Raw genomic sequence first — 13,862 nt, forward strand, 5'->3', positions numbered from 1 at the left:
TTAAGTGGTCTCTAAGACGAACGAGAAAATCGAATCAAGAATTTCTACTGCTTTTAAACTCCCATAGATCAACATTGATTAGCTTCATAAGCCGACAGAACGTAAAACCATGCAGGCAACAATTTTAGTTCCTTTAGCATGTAACATCAACTCATAAAACATGTGACAAGTTTGAAATCACAACTGACCATACACATAAAATATTCTATTTCAAGCGCCCAGATTGTGTAAGGAGGGTTTAATGACTGAAATTCTATTATGACCAACTGGCCACTGGTAACAAAAGCCATGGGGTACCGTACCTTCAGGACTACTGACCAACTGCTCGACCAATTTGTACCAAGGTGTTATTCAAACTGTCATAAAAACAGACGCAACACAGCCTTGTGTTTCACGTTTTACCTTTAAGCTGTCAGTTCAATGTAAATTTTTAAAAAGGGAATCTTATCAGTTTTAACTGGCATCATGAAAATAACCTTCGAAATAAAACGATAAATTTTTTGTTTGGCTGTATGAATTCCCCAAAGAATCAACAGAACTCTGTTGTAAATCCACCAACTTTCATTGCACCTAAACTCACTTCTTGCAAAGACAACAGAAATGTTACCTTTAATCCTTCCCCCATTTTTTATTAAAATTGATAATTGGTATGCAAACACAAATTAGGCCCATGACTTGCTATTGTTTCTGCATATTAAAATGGCAATCTAGATATATCCAGATACATATTTCAAGATATTAGCAAGTTATCTTGAAGCAGCAAATACAGTCTTGAGATCCTGCAGGGCATAGTTTAACATTTTTGTCTTCCATCAAAACCCTTTTGAAAGTGAAATATTTCAATAAGATCTCCATAGATTCGGCATAATTGATGGATTAGATTCAAGTCCCATAAAAAAGCAAACAATGAAATGATTTTTGTAAATTTGGTTGTCATTTTATTTCATTCTATATATTACATTTTTTTGTTGAATAAAAAACATAGTAAAATAACCCATTACAAAAAAAAGATAAATCACTTGTTGCCTTTTTTTTATTTAAAGACATATTGATGTGATTTAATTCTATTGGTGCATTTCATTGATGGTGAATAAAATACCCTCAAAATAATTACAACAGTTGTATAAAAATAGTTTCTTTTTCATAAAATAAGAATAATATCTGGTAACCAAAAACAAAAACTGGTGAGAATATTGGCAGTGTTGAGTTATAGAACACTTTTATAACAATATAAACCAATCATTCACAACTCACAACTAACATTCATAAACATTTAATCACATGTAAAATACAGCAATTTACTAAACTCAAGTCTTAAAGTGACTGTTTATTGTTTTTGTCGATCTTAAACTATATCAAATTTTAAATTCCTTTGTATTAATAAATCTCAAAATAGTAGAATTCATTGATGACAAATGTCAAAAATTTTTAAATTCAATATACTTGAGTTTATCTAATTTTAAATCAAATAACTATTTTTAGTAAATTTCTACCAGGTATTTTGCAACTATTTTACATGGTGCACATTACAATTAATCCTGAAGATGTTAGAATATTGTTATACAGACAGTGACTAGTATGTATATAATGTTAGTAAGAAACATGACAACATATTCTCCAATGTATTAATCATTTATACCAAGGGTCAGGATCTTGTTGGGACACATTTTTTAATTCTTTCAGACAATTTTTAACTTCATACAACTAATGCTGAACAATAATTAAGGCATATAATATGTTATACTTTAATCATTCATATTATAATAATATTCAACATTAAATAGTCGAATTAGCCAATTCAAAAAACCAAAATTATTTGAAGAAACTAGATATTAACTGTAAATTATGTTTCTAAAAAGATTCATTTTATGTATTGTTATTAATGAACCTGTATGAACTCTTTGAATACATATATTATGAAATACAGCGACATTTCTCTCTTCATTCACTCTCCACAACTATTCTACCGTTTATACAAAATACTTTTATATAAATAAGGTGGGCATTAATGTAGGCAGTAGAAAATTCATCTCTGGGTACATGGTGTGTTTTGGCATAATTTTTTTTTTTTGACAATTTTCAAATCTTACAATGATAGATTTAACTATTTTTTTAGGCAATTTTTAAATCCAATTTTTTTTCCTAAACTAAACAGCTGTCTTCAGACATGCGTGTACCTGCATACCATAAGAAATTTTCACCATCAAGCCTAGAATAATTCCTTTAAAGTATTGAACTTAAATAAAAAGATGCAAGAATTCAATGATAGAGGAATTGTAATGTGAGGTAAGAAATAAACCAATAGTCTACTTACTAATACTACTATTGTTGATTCTACAGCTATATAAATACAATCAGTTTTTTTTTACATTTAAAATTAAATTATTATCACTTATGACAGTATAAATAATGAGATTATTACTTATAATTATAATATTGTAAAATTAGTAATGTGATTATTACACTTTTATTAACATAGTGTAACAAGATTCACTCCATTTTTAAAAATTTCTGGTATTAACCAAAAATTGGTTAATTAAACAAGAGGAATTCAGACCAGAACTACGGTGATTTTGCAAGCCACAGGTCCAAAACAATATTTGTTATACATGTTAAATATTATCTTTATTCGGGTCATATCATTCAATGGTCATGAATGTCGGACTAAGATATTGGTCTGAATATCTCTTGATTTAAACACTAGAGCACTGTACAAACTGAACTATATTATTTCTTTATATACACAATAATAACGTTATTATAGTTCAGATCTACTTCTCATCTTAATATATTACTATTAATGTTGAAATTATCTTAATTCTTTTGTAAGATTTGAATCGTGTTAGAATGTTCCATCAACAAATCCTAAACTCGACTCAAATGCAAAATGGTAGTAGTTATTGCACTGACATTTATTGCTAAATGAAAATATTGTATTCGATGTTAGAATATCACAAAGTTTAAAAGAAATCAGACGTGTTATTATATAAATAGTGGAGAATTCATCACATATTTTCATCACAATTTAAATAACTTCTTTAATCTTTAAATTGTACTGATCGTTAATACTTTATGTAAATACAGGGTCTTACAAATTTATTCTCCATACATAAGTTTGTGGAGTTAATAGGCAGCATATTTAGGACACTACTAGAAATATATGATTTACAACCACATATATCAGTTATACAATGTTCAAATATATTATAATATTGCAAAAAGAGACATTGCACATGTCAACATTAATTTTATTTTTTTCGCCATTTTTAAATATATTATGATATAGGTTCAATATATCAATACAAGGTATACAGTGACACACATACATAAATGATTTCATATACACTAAATGTCTCTCACTTCAAATACACAATACAAGTAAGCAATATGGTCATTCAACATCTGTCTAACTTTTTCTTATAAAAAAGTCTTTTCACTGAGATCAAAGATGGCAGTGTAATTTAAATATCTATATTACAATTTTAAAATGTCAAATTGTCTTTTCTTCATTTGTGTCTTTATGGAACAATATCTTCCATTAAAATTCATTTTTAAGAAACCATCTTTAAAAAAACGCTCTCTCCTCCATGTACATTAACTTCACTTCTGTTTTTTTTTGTATTTTTAGTATTTATATAGTCATTGTGGTTTTGATTTTCCCTGCCATTTTGGGAGGTTTTCCCGTCGTTTGAAGCACAAACACAAAAAAACTGTTCAGTCGGAGCAAAGCAGATATCTTTGTACAGCACTGATAACAAAATGTCTTTACCCAACGACTAGGAATAGCACAGAACACGTCCAATCTTCAAGAAGTCCATAATAACACCGGCTGAACAAGGACGATTTGATTTCATGTATTAGGAAGCTTCGTAACCTTGTTTATATGTGTTCGTGGGTAAAGGTTTTTTATCACTCTGTGGAGGTGTTAATAATGTTATAATTCGTGCTGCCACATCAGGATCAGGACTTCTTCTACCACTCTCATTGAGCATTTCTTCTTGGCGGGTTTGAGCTTTTTCCTACAAAACAAAGACCATCATATAAATTAATAAAAGGAGGTGGCTCAGTTCAAAAACGACTTCTTCCAAGCCCATTTTCTGGAAATATTATAGGCTGTATGTTAGGACACCTCATTACTAAATTACTGTCAATTATACTTTTTGTTTACATATAAGCATGCACCACATTGAGACCGACAAAGTCCAAGAATTTGAACTTACCAATAAAGCTACAGTAACAGAATGTGTTTGTATATTGTGACTATCATCAGATGCTACAGTAGAGAAGAACTTAATTTCTAATGGTCCAGCTTCTCTCATTGTTACAGCAAATGGTGCCATCCATTGTACACAAGGTAAAATATCTGGCCACTTGAAACCTAAAATAGAACAATTCAGTTTGAATAAACAAATTAAGACTTGATCTCGATAGTTCCTTCCTCATTTACATCTGAAGACTAATCATTTTTAATACAATGTTATTGTTCTAGATGGGGGTTTCTGTATAATTATGCCAAGGGCTTTTTTGTCGTCCTATCTAAAGAAATTGACAAGTTTCTTTGCAGTTAATACCTCTCCAGCAGTTTGGTACAGGTTATTATCTCTACTTGTAAGTAATCACAAAACCACTTTTAGACCCGTCACGTAAAATTGTATTTAGACCCCTATCTAGATAAATGATTGGTTAAATAACTTAGGCCAAACAAATCTTATATTAATATCAGAATTTCGAGAACATGTAGGTTTTTTTTTTCAATTTCAAAAATTACATATCTAATATAATATGTAAGAGCTTTTGAGAACAATCAACATTTTTTCCAAACAAGTGGAAATATTCAACTGGTGTGATACATGAAATGGTATTATAATATTAGTAGTACAAACCTGATACAGATAAAGCTATTTCTTGTGATGACATATGGTAAAGAGCAGATGCTGCTACAACACTATAGGAAAACTGAAGACATCCAATATCTAACGTACACAAATCAAGCAACTACAACACAGAAATAATAATGGATGATGATTTGTGAAGCATGAAAATACACAGCAACATTTAAACAAAAACACTTGTCCATAAATAAAAATTATGCTTTATATAGTAACAGATTTCACTGAAACATCCATGGATAATCTCTTTTATTATTGGAGTCAAAAATAAAATTTGTCGATTTCATTGAAATTTAGGTATTTATTTGTCTAGTGGGGCGAGCTCTTCGTTGAAAATATTATATCTACACTGGCAATACATTAAAGTAAAATTTTTAACTAAAATCAGCAAACAAGACAGCTGATTCTTAATTTTTCGAAACAACAGTTTAATAGAGCTTGCCACACATCAGATCAAGCCTTATTCAATATTTTATTTTAACTTAAAAACTGTTTAGCTACTGTAAAGTTTCAAGGAAACTTAAAATTAAAATATCAATACACAAACAAACAGTTACAGAGAAAATAAGTACATTTAACATAAGCACTGGCATTCTCAAAATCACATTTAAAAATAATACAACTTACCCTTGCTATCTGTACAAAGGAATGACCAGAAAATTGTGGATAAACAAAACTATGTTCAGTTTCATTAATTTGTTCTAAATTTGAAACTTGTAGATAGATTCCTAACCAGTTATTAACCGTCATAGGTGATAAACCCCACCTTAATGACTGAAAGAAAAACAATAGGCTTTATGAAAAGAAAATCATCAATGCAGTCATTCTAAATAATGGATGATGTTACATATCTTCTCCTTCCTTGCATTGGGACAGAATATATATTTTCTTTATAGTTGACCAACAATCAGTAAATTTAAGAAGTCATTTCCATATTTCAGTACCTACCTTTAACATAACTAATTCTTGATCTAATATTTCATTTTCTGTACAAGCACCATCCGTAACATATGCAAAATCTGTTAACTTAGGTGGATAAATTTCCTAGGGAAAGAAAAGATACAAGAAAATAATTTTTATGACTTTAAACCTTATATAGCCAACAAAATGTAATGAACTTTTTTTTAAAAAAATACATAATCGATTCAGTTATGAATGCAAGTCCTTATCTAGTTCAAACTGTACTTACTTCTAATTTAGCTGCTATAAATAAGGCTGTAATTCCTATTAACTGTAACTGATGTTTAAGAACATTATGTTTCTCAGACATATATCTATCTAGAAAATCCATAGCTAGATAATATGTTTCTCTATGTAACCTATAAACTTCACATACCTGAAAAATACATTGAGATAAGCTTTATGTTTGATTAACATTCTTCAACCAAAAGATTTTAACTCTGTAAAAATGTTTACATCACTACCATAATGTGAAAGGAAACTTGGAACAGAAGTACAGTACTACAATCTTATGAGCCTTTTGAATTGTCAATGCTTATTCAAATTTTAGAGGACAGAGTCAAACTCTTTCTACTGTGTGTATATATATATATATATAGAGAGAGAGAGAGAGAGAGAGAGAGAGAAATAAAAATTAAAGAGTTATCTATTTTCCAGTCACAAAGTTTTTACCAGATACAATAATTCAGAAAACAATCTCCTAATCAAGGAAAACTAAAGTTTAATATTAAGGGAAATAAGATCAGAAATTAAGTGTAGGCATTAATTAGGTGAATAAGATTAATTAAGCAACTTACTTCTATTAACCAGTCTAATAAAATAGTTCTCATTCTACTCTGTAACGCTGGATGTCGATCAAACATATTCGTATCTCGAACATAGAATTCTTCTTTCTTTAACATTAGCTGCCATACTTCTTTAGAATCAGCCCAGCTGAATTTAGGTAGTGGTGAAAACCGTAATGATTTAGGTGTGGTGAAGTAGTTCTGAAAGCGGAACTGTGCACCTTGGAAAAAGTCTTGGGGTGTTGTTTCTTCGACACTACTGTGATATTCTACAGAATCCATGGCAGGAATTATAGAACACGATGTCACAGAAGAATCCTCAGAAATTGGTATCCATTGATTCTGTAAACACAAAACAAAGACCATAAATTTGCCAGAAAACACAAATACATAAAATTTCTTTCAAATGAACTAATAGTACCTTATGATCAGATGGGGGTAAAAAAAGTTTGATAAATCTTATATTAATTAAGAGACTAGGAGTAGGATAGGGTGAGAGACAGGTGTCAATCAGAATAGCATGATCCAACTCAAGTCATCTAAACTGTCTATAAGTCTGTATAGAGTTTACATACATTATGTAATATAGTGTAATACCATGTTATAACAAACTAGTCAACCTGTTTTCACAATCTGATTGATGGACTCCATTAAACTTCAACCAACAAGAAGTATGGCTCATATCAAATCTTACAGTCTACATGCCATCTTCGCTTGACAAATTGAGACAAGTGGCTTCCAATTTAAAACTTAAAGACAAAGTTTGTAATTAATTAATAGGAAAGTTGTGTCATCAATGACATCATATGGTTTTTGTTCAACTTGAGAGTCACTTTTCTGACAGTCACTTTAGACTCATGTTACATTGCTACCTTTGTTTAATTAACTAGTCATTGATCAATATTTCCATTCATTCAATCAATCAATTTAATAGTAAACAGTAAGAGTTTTTACAGGTTAAATAATAGCCACAGGTAGCAATTTTTTTCAAAACTAATTGGTTTCAATCAACATCAGATTTATAAAATGCATATTTTGTGTGATACAAATTGCCTAAAGGAGCACAATCTCAAATATTCTTAATGATAATCTTCATGTTTTGTTTTTTTTACACAAATTCAAAGCACTAAGTTCAGAAGATGTCTATCTTTATGATTAAAGTGTCATGAATTATATTAAGAATGGGATTACTAGTCAACAAGGTTCACTATGTCGCTGTCTTTCACAATACCTATTAGAAAATGACCAGTGCAAATAATATAAATTGATGACCTGATTAGAACCATAATGCAAAAGTCAATGACAAGACACAAACAATGTCAAGTTTGCATATTTTAAAACCCACTCATCCCAAGCATGTCCTAAAATGGCTGAAATGACCCGAAGAGGGCTTTGACCAATACATACCCCTTCAAAGTGGACAACAAGTGGCCAGCTTGCAGGTCAATGTTGTATTTAGTCTATGCATGAAACTGGACAGTGGCCTGAATCCCACATAAAGGGTAGTTAGTGGACAAAACCCTGTGAAACAGTTAAAAGGATAAAATATGGAGGAACAGGTGATGATGTGATCCACCTGTCACCCCAGTTCAACCTGTTCTATGCTCTTAAGCTGATCATAAAACCAGTCACACCTCACCTAACTAATAATTACTCATGTATTAAAACAATCACATAAAACTTCTTGTACCAACGCCACTACAAGTACTAGAATTTTTATAGTTATTGCTTGAAAATAACCAAATTAAACAGTTCAGTGGTTAGGTAATGAGCTATGGAAAACCCCTCTCCCTTTTGAAATCTAAATCGGAAATGAAAAAAAAAAAACCACAATACCTGGAAGTTCTGCAGATTTATCAAATTCTATAGACTCAAAAGAAATTTTTGTGAGCTAAAGCTTTGTCAGTGAATGATAGTGCCAGCATTCCTTTACACTTCAAGCCTTACTAACAGAGCAGACTGGAGATTTTAAAGCTGACACTAATGAGAAGAGATGGGATAAAGTGAGCCATTCAAGCATGACCATTTCCTATCCCAACTGACCATACACTCTCCATCAATCTGACCACTGGCTATTAGCATTACACACTGACCTATACCTTTACATTCAAGACCAGAAACACCCCTTTCTCCCTGCTTTCGGATTATGATTTCCAAAGCCAAATCCTTTAATACAATTTAAGGGATTAACTTTTCTGGGTGGGATCTTGATGGTGTAACATATCTGACAAGATAACTTTACAAGAAATATGCCATCTTTTATCCAACGACACATAATTCATAGTGATAGAAGGTGATAAAAGACACACACCCATCATTTGATTACAATTTCTGGGCATTAAACTGGATGAAACTGATAACAAGGATTAGCAAACCTGTCTCTTCAATGATTTCAAATATGTTTCTGGTCTTACATCATTTTCTCAACACATCAATCTGAATATATCACATGCAGAAATCACCAGAATTATAAGCTTATGTATGATAACTCCTGGTTAACCTCAAAGCTAGAACAGTCAGCAGGTTTATGAGAGCAATAATTACCCTTATTTCAATTATAGAAGAACCAACATCATCTAGTTAAGATCAACTTCTACAAATATTCATCATGATGAAGTGTTTTACTGCTAGTATAATTTTGTGGACAAATATCAAATTTATGTATGTATCTCCCTTAGACAAATGGAACAAGAAAGTCCATAACATACATGTATTATCCCTAAGAACTACTCCCATTTCTAACTGACCCACCTAAAATATAACAGATTTAACACATCTTTTTAGATTAGATTGACTGGATACTATTTTGATTTTTATTTTAGTAAAAAAAAAAGTCAAAAAAAAGCTTTATGGTCCTGGGACCCGAAAGATGGTGAAAACTTACTGACCTATGTAGTATGTTTGTTGTATACAGTGTTCAAGTATCATACTGGTATAATTACTTACTATCTACAGGTATCTGTATTTATCTAATATACCCCTGATACTTACATAATAATACTTATAAATTATAGAGGGATTAAATTAGTATCCTGTATCTTAAGTCTAAGGGTACCCTTCAACTTAAATTTACAACAAACTGTTTGTACTTAAGCTAATGTTAAGTGACCAGTCCTGTACAATCTGGGCAAGGTGTTATTAGCCATCTGACAATAAAACTATTGTTTTACCAACAGCAGGTTTTTAATCCGTATATTGTAACAATTAAATAATACCACCCATGGCTCCTCTCAAATCAAAATGTGTCCCCTTTTGTTTTAGGCTCATTATCAGAAAATCCCCTACCCATTAAAGCCCCAGGGATCCGACACATCTGACCAACATAGAATTTGTAAATAAAAGAGTGTTATTGAGTTTCAGAGGACAGTGAAGGAATCTAGTAGTTGTACATGCAGACCACTTAAACAGAGTGAATACAAGCAAGGGTCACTCACTCTAGACTGTACTGTCCAGCCTAGTAATCTAAAAATAGCTCAGATGCACTTTCAACAGTCCCCATTATATTTCATCAAAGGGATTCTGGAGTAATTGTACAATGATGTGTTAAAGGCTATAAAAAGAAACAATAACATCATTTAAAGCTTTTATCAGGTGGCACCAGAAACTAAAACTCCTGCTTCACAAAGATTTTATATTTATTTTGGGGATTTTATCTGTTTACAACTTTAAAAGACTTAAATCCAATATTTAAATCATGGTCAAACACCACCCAAGCCATAGATCAACATTACTAGAATACTATCCCCACGCTCTATTACTGTTTGAAAAAAGTTCCAAGAACAAAAGAAACGTAAAGTAATAAAGCACACATTACACAGGTTATGTTAACAAGTTATATAATTAAAAAATCTTAATAATCAATCAAGCCGTTCTAATGTCCAACTCTCCTCACCCCTTCATGACCTTTCAAGTGTTACTAAAATTGTTACTTAAACTATAAAACAAATAACTATATTTTTTCTTAATTTTACATTTGTAACATTGACTTGCATTTGCTTGCAACTAGATTAATGAGCCTGAAAAGAAAATTGATGACCATGGAAACTACTTTCACATGTTACAACTAGTGGAATGTCATGGATCTGACCATTCAATGACCTGGTCAAATCCCAGTGGAGGTACTGACCACATCTCATGTCTATATTTTATCTATATGGTCAACTAGTAAATTTGTAGAATGTTCTAGATTTCCAATGTTAATGTTAAATATCTGAGAAATCAAGAGGCTATGAAGGGCATTGCCAATGAATTCAAGATGGCTTCACAACTCATGCTTTATCAGAGTACAGAAATATATTTTTGCAAGTTGGAAGAGAGTCGATTAATTAGTGTTTTAAAGTTTGATTAACTGCATCTAGTAATTGGGAACATAACAATTCTGTTGGACAACAATCACTGGTTTATTATACATATTGATAACATTATCATTAAGCGTAATTTTTTAAAGTTGCCAAATTTATAACTAATTTCCACTTTATACAAAAAAAAAACCACCTAAGCCAAGGAAGACGTTGAGTGACATACAATATCTGAGACAGTATCAGTTCAATTTATTTGCAACAGAAGATAAACTCAGCAATGAAGATGATGACAGACAGTAGTCCGTTTAGCATCACAGTCACAACAATCTTACTCAATTACACACTAACTTAATAACACCATTAAACTAAAAGTAGCTACCTACTTTAATCAAAATCTCATTAATAATTACTTTTAATTACACTTGCCTGAAAGACAGATCTACTAATTTTCCAATTTAATTTAATCTTGTATGGCTTGAATGAGGTAATTGCTATTAATTTGCATGCAGACCAATTTAGAAATTCACATTCTTTTATATACCGTGCTGATAAGATTAAAGAATAAGGATTTCCAAATTAGTCTGCATATAGGACAAGGCCTTTTAATCAAGGACTATTTTCTTTTTCTTTTTTTAATTACTGTGAAAATAAAAGTTTCTAAACCAGACGAAGCTTCAAAAACCTGATGAGACAAATACTATTATGTGAAACAGAATCCAGATGCTTTGTTGCTCATGAATACATTAACTGGACATATTTTGGGTCTCAAATTTTTACGAGCAGATCAAATAGTTGTAAATGAGTAAAGGTTGGAGTAATGACCCAAGCTAGATGGATCCATGCCACAAGATGGCATTATATAAGAATGTATTACCAAAATACAATCCTATAAAACTTCAATCGGAATGTTTTCAATGCGACATGAAATAAGATGTATTGTCTGCTTGGGTCTTAAATTACACCCTGACCAATAAAATAATGTTATAAAATCAACTCATACAAGCGTGCAACAACCAACTTTTTCTTCATTGGACAATTATATGTATGATTCAAATCCATGTCTCCAGACACTTGGACCAGTCTTTTTTTTTTTTACATTTAAAAAGGTGTAGAAAAAACTAATGGACAATTAACACCTTTTGTTTAATTACCACTGTACACTAATTCATTCTTCAAATTGCCAATATAGGTTAGTCTCCTCTCAACAAGCAATAACTTTGCAGTTACAAAAGGTGTTGAGCTTTTAATTATAAATCATTTGCTGTATAAACAATGGATAAGAGTGTATTAAAATAGTTGAAATAGAAGTTTAAGGCCTGGCTAAAAAATAATTACAATTCAGAACTGATGTTTCAATTAACAATTATAGTAAATATAATTTTACCAATAATTTGTAAACCTAACAATGTTGTCCAATATGTTTTTTTGTTTGTTGTTCTTTTATTTATTTTTTTTTTGGGGGGGGGGGGGTATTTTAAATTATAAATTATCTGACCCACATGCAAAAGAACCGCCTCTTTTTATTCCTTTCTTTCATTCAATGTTTACATCTTTCAACTTGGCGCGTGCCAATTTCCCCCAATACGCCATTTCATTGGTCAAAAATCATAACAGAAGCCCAGTTAATGAATATGCATGAGAAACAAACATGGCTGTACCGTTGGCTTTGCAGATTTGATTCAAGTTTGTGAAGAAAACAAGAAATAAAAGTTACAACTATTGCAAATAATATATGCAATAAGCCAACAGTGCTAGAGCAACCGTATACTATGAAATTTAACAGAAAAGCACAATAAATTAAAGTTAATAAATAAATAACCCGCGAAAAATTTCGCGCGAGTGGGAGGTCGGCCATGGCGCGAAGTTCTGCAAAATTACTTCAACTTTAACAATCAACTACTCCAAAATATCTACAAACCTGAATTTTATACTGCTGTCTTCGTTTAGATACAGCCACTTCCATATCTTCTACCTTAAATTATTTAGAAATAGTCTGTAAATATCGTTATAAATTGAACTTAGCATGACCAACAAAGACTCGACATATTCTAGTCAAATATCGAAATAAAATGTCAAAATGACAGTAAACACAAAATCGTACCTCTTCAGCTTTCCGTTTACGATTTATTCTTGTAACCGGTGCATTGTCTGTCTTAGATTTAACTGGATTTCTAGAACTGAAAATACATGAAAAATAAAAACAACTGAGGCTTTACCGGTGCACAAATGAAATGTCAAAATTTGGAGGCATTTCTCGTTCGCCCGGTTCTTTGTCAATAAAACGTATCCCGGTACACTACTTCCTACATAACCAGCATTATACAATCATGTATTTTACAAGAAAAACAAACTTGACAATAACTAATTTGTATAATTTTGAGGCATGGTTAAAAGCTAAAAAGTTCAACTTTAGGCCTACATAAATAAATGACGAATGTGTGACATACCTTTTCCTTGACATATTCCGACTGGCAGTATTTGTCTTATCTGTTGAAATAAAAGAAAGACATTTAGGCCTAAATGCATTGCTAACTATGGAAATAAGAATTCAGTTTACTAAAATAGTCCCAATATGAGGTATTCTTTCATAATTTCCACTTGCAAACTTGATCTAAACAGCCCAGCGTTAAATGATCCGGTTGACTTACTCGATCTCGCAAGAATCTTCACTTGATGGTCCATCCCAATGAAACGAGCTTTGCACAAGAAATAGTTGGATAAAACCAGGTAACGGTTAATATATATACATTCTGACCTTGTATACTTTCATTGAACACTTATCATCACACAAGATAAGCTTCTGAGTAGCTAACAATGAATTAAGAACTATCCCCACAAGCAGTCTATCTCCTATGCCAGCTGTGAACAGACTGAGGTGTCATTGCCTCGTCCCGCCAATTTAGTGTGTCACTACGCATAGCTTTGCG

The 13,862-nt window shown here is 31.4% G+C and overlaps 1 protein-coding gene across 2 annotated transcripts; it reads right to left on the bottom strand.

Moving 5' to 3' along the window:
- Positions 1-919: 919 nt before the first annotated feature.
- Positions 920-13,830, bottom strand: LOC126816558 (G1/S-specific cyclin-E). 2 transcript variants are annotated; one of them, XM_050543224.2, is made up of 11 exons: positions 13,691-13,830; positions 13,383-13,422; positions 13,037-13,112; positions 12,854-12,907; positions 6,647-6,976; positions 6,079-6,225; positions 5,838-5,933; positions 5,517-5,663; positions 4,884-4,995; positions 4,221-4,378; positions 920-4,019 (listed from the first exon to the last, which is right to left on the bottom strand). In XM_050543224.2, exons 2-11 carry the CDS (start codon positions 13,394-13,396, stop codon positions 3,858-3,860), a joined length of 1,296 nt encoding a protein of 431 aa, XP_050399181.1. In that variant the 5' UTR covers positions 13,397-13,422; positions 13,691-13,830; the 3' UTR covers positions 920-3,857. The 2 variants fall into 2 exon arrangements, with proteins under 2 accessions (XP_050399181.1, XP_050399180.1); XM_050543223.2 differs by having other exon boundaries at positions 13,584-13,820.
- Between the last annotated feature and the right edge of the window lie 32 nt (positions 13,831-13,862).

This window comes from Patella vulgata, chromosome 3 (assembly GCF_932274485.2).
Source record: "Patella vulgata chromosome 3, xgPatVulg1.2, whole genome shotgun sequence".
In the NCBI taxonomy this organism is placed as follows: Eukaryota; Metazoa; Mollusca; class Gastropoda; family Patellidae; genus Patella; species Patella vulgata.